This window comes from Zeus faber (assembly GCF_960531495.2).
Source record: "Zeus faber genome assembly, chromosome: 11".
NCBI classification, from domain to species: Eukaryota; Metazoa; Chordata; class Actinopteri; order Zeiformes; family Zeidae; genus Zeus; species Zeus faber.
In genome coordinates this window covers 27871792-27878105 of record NC_137205.1, presented here as the reverse complement: position 1 = coordinate 27878105, position 6314 = coordinate 27871792, and the positions used below count along the sequence as shown (strand labels likewise).

The window sequence follows — 6314 nt, the reverse complement described above, 5'->3', positions numbered from 1 at the left end:
ATACAAATCGGACTGATAACAATAGCCCTGCGGGCTGGACTCCTTATAACAATACTAATAATGATAATAATAATAATAATAATAACAATAATAATAATAATAATAATAATAAAAAAGTCTTAATCTTCATTTCAGTCAGATCTGTATTGCAGCTGCTGTGTGTGTGTGTGTGTCAGACATGGAGTGTTATAAAAATGAGTATTTTGTATTTTTTAATATGTTTAAATACGTATTTCCGTCAATATGTTGATGAAAATATATGATATGATTTGATTCTTTTATGATATGGAAATAGTATGGATGTACAAGACATAATGAAATTTCATCCATGATCTGTTTGTTGATTCATAACACTATATTGGGCTCGAAGCGCACAACACAACATGGTAGAATATAATCATGTTTTATACAAACATTGTTTTTTAATACTTTGTTAATCCATTTTGTACATACAAAGCAATTTGAGAAACAAAAAAGCTCTTGGACAGATGAAGTGGGAAAACAGCAAAATCGTCTCCTAAAGCCGGGCACGTCACCCGTGACATCACTTCCTGTTCACCTGCCCGTGACCCACCGGGTGGTGGACGGGTAGTTTCGAGGTCGTGCATACAGTGATGTTTTGGGTAACCGTGGGAACGGGTGGGCGGTGTTTCAGAAGCCCAGTCATTACTTTGCCTGAAATATTGCAAAGGCCTCATAGATTCCCGTGTGCAGTTACATGTTAGTGCAGTGTTTTGTTTTGTTTTCTTTTTTAGTCTTGGGTGAAAAAGTGACATTGAGGTGATGGAAATTTCGCCAAAAAAGACACAACAGAACAGATATGTTGACCCTACGTCCTGTCCTGGTCCTCTCTTTCCCTCAGTGTACCTTAGGCCCCACGTCCTGGTCCTTCCCTCCCCCCTGGAGCCCTGCCCACGAGCCCCCGCTCTGTCTGCATCCATGGGGCATGTTCCCGGACATTTCTAAATTCATTGTGTTCCACTTTAATGTCAAATCTCTCTCATAAAAAGTAGGTCTTTCATCAGCCCTTCTGTGGAAAGTTGTGTTCTCAGAGGAGGATGTCCCCCCAGACCCCTCTACTGTGTTCGGGTCTGGAGTCTTACCGCGCCAGTTACAGGAAACACCGTCCAACCGTTACGAAGACAAGTCACCAGGAGTAGCAGAGTGTTTTGGACACGTATGTTACGTGATAGTCTCTTCGCCTCTGAAGACCAGGGAGGGGGCCCCTTTCCTTTCTGAGTGTTTGCCCCCCGAAAGCGCCCGAATGTATACGTTTATGTCTGCTGTCCCTTCCCGGTCCTCTGGCTCTCGCCCCTCGTCCCGTCCGCTCCGGGGAACACCTCGGGGTTCTCTAGCAGCGTGGCTCTCACCCGCTTCTTCTCCTTAAACCTCCCCGAGTTGGACACCTTGACGTGACGCCCCCTGGAGGCCGACTTGTCCACTATCCGCTCCAGCCGGGCGCTGAGCTCCGTGTCCTGGACCCCGCCCGCCTCCAGGGAGGAGGAGGAGGAGGTGGTGACGTCCTGGCCCATGGCGGCGGCGGCGGCGGCGGGGGCGGCGGTGGCGGTGGCGGTGGCGGTGGCGGTGGCGGCGGCGTTCCCGTGCCCCGTGTTGGAGGCGTGCTCAGCGGGGATCTCATAAAAAACCTTGGACTGGGACTTCTTCCGCCGCAGAAAGGTCAGTTTCCACCAGCCAGGAGCCGGCTCGGCCATGGTGTGGAGGGCCCCTGATGGACCACACATAAACAACATACACTGAAAAATGTATTACAACAAATGCATATATTGTGATTTCTCGACAAGAATGTATCGCAAAGCATAAATGTGAGCGTCTCGGGGAGAAGAGCAGAGTAAACCCAGGTGTTGAAATGAAAACCTTGCAGTTTGGGACGGGATTCTGGGACTCTTAGCGCAATCCACCCCAAAAAAAACAGACGACGCATTGACGTTTTGAATGAAACCAGCGGGATGAGGTGCGGAGAGAGGGTTCAAATCAAAGGACGGGGGGCGGGAAAGAATCGGAATCAAAACAAAGCGATTTATGAATGAACATAAATACGACCAAGTGTGTAAATGTTTCCGTGTGATTGTGTTAATGTCCTTGAGTGTGTTTGTGTGAGTGTCTACATTTGTGTTTATTCATCCGTGTCCGTGTTAATATTTCAGTGCCATTCAATCGTCCCCATATGTGCAAAGATGCGAGGAGGGTCAGATTACTGTGTGTGTGTGTGTGTGTGTGTGCGTGCGCGTGTGTCAAATGCTGAAACCCTTTTGAACCCCATGCATCTAATTTCACATCTAACCCACAAAAAATATATATATTAAAAAATAAATAAATAAATAAATAAATAATAATAATAACAATAATAATAATAATAATAATAATAATAATAATAATAATAATAATACAAAGTAAACACAGAGAGCCGAGCGGCAGCCGCGGGTCAGAGTCGGAGCGAGGCTGAAAAGTAACCGAGTTATTTTCTACTCGAGCACCGGACTCGGGGGGCGAGTCAAACAACAGCGGCCGGGCCCCGCCGCGGCCCCCACGTCTTAACACCCGGCAGCTGAGCAAACAGAAGCCGAGCTGCTCTTCAGCTTTTTATCCCTGGGTTCAAGGGGACGTGATGTTGTTTGTCGACATCCGTCCCTCTGGTTCCCGGGGTCCACGCCGCTTCGGACGTGCCGAGGGCGTCGGCCCGCCGGTGGGTTTTTTACATATTTTATTCACGTTCGTCCCGCTCCGACCGCAAAGCCGAGACGCCGGAAAGCACCCTCCCGCGTTCCGCTCCGCCGCGTCGCGACACTTCTACGCCCGTTTCCTAAAAGGCCGGAGCTGAGAGTCCTCTGTGGACGTAGTTGAAAATAATGTGAAATAATTCAGAATTAAAATATTTTTTTTCCTTCATTTCTACACTGAATTTCTCAATTTAATTGTAATTATTTGTTATTTATTGTAGTATTATTACTAGTAATTATGGAAATTTCTGATTAAAATTTGCAATTTAAGTTGTTAAAATTCCAATTCCATTGAAATGAAAGGGCAATTTCGATATTTTACAAGGTTAAAATAGGAATTCTGGTATCTGTAATTTGAATTTAACTCGTTGAAATGTGATTACGACTAGTCGTAATGCAATAAAATAACTAGTGCAAAGTGTTTATGGGATAGGGGAGGACTAAAAGTTGCAACTGCTGTTTTAGTTGTTTTTACTGTTGCGTTGAAAACTCAAGGCCCAAATCTTTTTTCCTTACATGAGTGTGTTTGTACCGCGGCGTCGATTATGAGGCCGTCAGACTGAATGTCGTCTTTTCCCAACATCATGTGATCAGCGCAGGTCCATTCACCTAGGTGTAGCCTCTGTTGACATTGTGTGTGTGTGCGTGTGTGTGTGTGTGTGTGTGTGTGTGTGTGTGTGTGTGTGTGTGTGTGTGTGTGTGCGTGTGCGTGCGTGTGCGTGTCGATAGGATCAAAGGTTGCTATGTCTGGTTTCTATGTTGTATTCCAACAATAATATCAGAACGGAGGACACACCTCTGCAGTCCCACTCGATGAATCAGCTTTATAGAAAAGTCAACACCGATCTTCTAACTGTACTCCCGTCCTACTCTACTTCTACACTACTTCTACTCTACCTCTACTCGACCACTTCTTCTTCTTCTTTCGTATATCATCAGATGGCCAACTCAGTGTCATATAGCCACGCCCTCGTCTCCAGTCCTAGGTCAAAAAGGCCAGCTTCTGAGGGTGGGCTGTATAGGGGGCAGCTGGTGATTATGTGCTCGGCAGTCTGTTCAGGTTCGCCACACTCGCATGACGCACTGTCGGATAGGCCCCACTTCTTTAGAGAGGACTTGAAGCGCCCGACGCCAGTACGCAGGCGGTTCAGCGAGGTCCATAGGTGGCGTGGCATGTCTTCTCCTTTTACACCTCCTCCTGGGTCCCGGATGTATCGTTGGATGCGGGAGGGCGCAGCTGACTCCCACGATTGTCTCCAGGATGCTGCCAGCCAGGCGTCCTTGGACAAGTCGTCAGGGATCGACTGTAGCATCTCTTGTGCTGCCTTGTTGTAGGGATGGCGAGACTTGAGCCTGCATGGTGGTGCCGGTGTTGTTGTGGCTTTGTGTAGGATGTGCCAGTCGTTCTTCTGGGCTTTCCTTGCCAGGGCGAGGGTAGCTGCTTCCCGTCGGAGACTGGGTGGGGCGATACCAGCTAGGACTGGCAGGTAGGACACAGGGGTGGGTTTCAGACAACCAGTTACTATCCGGAGGGCGCTGTTGATGACAGTATCCACCTTGTTCGCATGTGGACTTCTGCTCCAGGCAGGGGCACAGTATTCCGCTACGGGTAGGACCAGGGCTTGCGTGGATATGCGTAGGGTCTGGGGGGAAGCTCCCCAAGTCGAGCCTGCAAGGCGGCGGATGAGCGAGACCCTTGCGGTTGTCTTGGCCTTCACTTCATCCAGGTGCTGCTTGTAGGACAGCGTCCGGTCCAAGCATACGCCGAGGTACTTGGGGGCTTGCTGGAACTCCAGGCGGATGTTGCCAACATGCACGTCCAGTTCCCTTCTTGCCTCCCGGTTGTAGAGGTGGTAAGCTGCAGACACTGTTTTGCCCATGCTGAGCTGAAGGTGCCACTTCTGGAGGTAGTCTGCCAGGATGCCCATGTCTCGGTTGAGGCCTTCTTCCATAGTGTTCCATGTTGGGCATCGAAGCATGATGGCCAGGTCGTCCGCATAGCCGTACTTCTTGGATGTTGTGTCTGGCAGGTCGTGAATATAGATGTTAAATAACATTGGTGAGAGGACAGAGCCTTGCGGGACACCGTTCTTCAGCCTTCTGAGCCTGCTGGTCTGGCCATCGCTGGTTTGTAGGATGAAGCTATGGTTAGATAGCATCTCCATAATAAATCTCACCATGTGCCGGTCCGGGATTGTTCTCAACAGTTTCAGGTGTAGTCCACGGTGCCACACGGTGTCATAAGCGGCTGTCAGGTCCAGGAATACTACTCCAGCTTTCTCATTATCTTGGAAGCTGTCCTCGATGTCCTGGGTGAGTAGCGTTACCTGGTCCACCGTTGACCTGCCTCTGCGGAAGCCGGCTTGTTCCGGTGGGAGTTGAGGGTCCACCACTGGCTCAATGCGGCTGTGGATCAGCCTCTCCAGAATCTTGTACGGGACACAGAGCAGGGATATGGGCCTGTAGGACTTCGGGTCTTCGGCGGGTTTGTTCGGCTTTGGCAAGGCTATGATGGAAGCACGGCGCCAGGTCTTCGGGAGCTTGGACCTCCGGAAGCATGATGAGAAGAATGTGCGTAGCCATTGAGATGTTCTTTCACTTTGGTGCATAACAAACTCTGGGTGGATATTGTCTCGACCTGGTGATTTGCCCAGCTTCAGTTTTTTAATTGCTGCCTTTAGCTCGGCTGCTGTGAAGTCTCCTGAGAGATTAGCATCAGCGCTGGCTGCTCTGGAGAGGGATGATACCTCACACGATGTCAGTCGTGCGAAGTTTTTGTCCGCATCAGGGAAGCGACCATTTTTCAGGAGCTGGGAAGCAATAGCATCTGCAGTCACTGGACACCTACGAGGTGTTGTTTTTCTCCCTGAGAGCAAGTTGATGGTCTGCCGTGCCTTCCGGCTGGAGTGGGTGAAGTCGATGGATTCCGCTACTTCCGTCCACCTAGCCCTTCGGGTGTCATCCAGCTTCTGCAGTAGGGTTGTTGCTGTTGCGTCCATTTCTTCCCTGGTGATCGCCTGCTGGTGTTGGCGCAACAGGCAGCTGCACTCCTCATCCCAGCCCGGGATATAGTTTTTATTGTAGCCACGTGGGATGTTGTGCTTTGCTGCCCTTAGGAGGACTTCACAGTAGGCAATGTATGCATACTCGACCACGACTTTACCTCTCCCCCTAGTCCTGGTTACATTATCTCTACCTCTACTCTGGCTCTTTTCTACCTTCCTCTACTTTACCTCTACTACCTACCTAATACCTCTACTCTACTTTTACTCTACCCCATCCTTCCTCTACTCTACCTCCAGAAGTAGAGTAGAGGTATTGTCAAAGTAGAGTTACTTTGACATTGCCTCCACTCTAAATCTACTTCCCCTCTGCCTCTATTCTGCTCTTCCTCTTCTCTACTTCTGCTCTACTTCTACTCTACCTCTAGTTGTACTTTACCTCTACTCTTCCTCTACTCTACTCTACATCTACTCTACTCTACTCTACTCTACATCTACTCTTCCTCTACTCTACTCTACATCTACTCTTCCTCTACTTTACTCTACATCTAGTCTTCCTCTACTCTACTCTACA

The 6314-nt window shown here is 48.9% G+C and overlaps 1 protein-coding gene across 1 annotated transcript; it reads right to left on the bottom strand.

Annotated features, from left to right (window-relative positions):
- Positions 1 to 1274: 1274 nt before the first annotated feature.
- LOC307237393 (proline-rich protein 15-like protein A) lies at positions 1275 to 1712 on the bottom strand (the record flags this gene model as incomplete). Its single annotated transcript, XM_080010106.1, has 1 exon — positions 1275 to 1712. The coding sequence occupies one exon, from the start codon at positions 1710 to 1712 to the stop codon at positions 1275 to 1277; it is 438 nt and encodes a 145-aa protein (XP_079866232.1).
- Positions 1713 to 6314: the final 4602 nt, after the last annotated feature.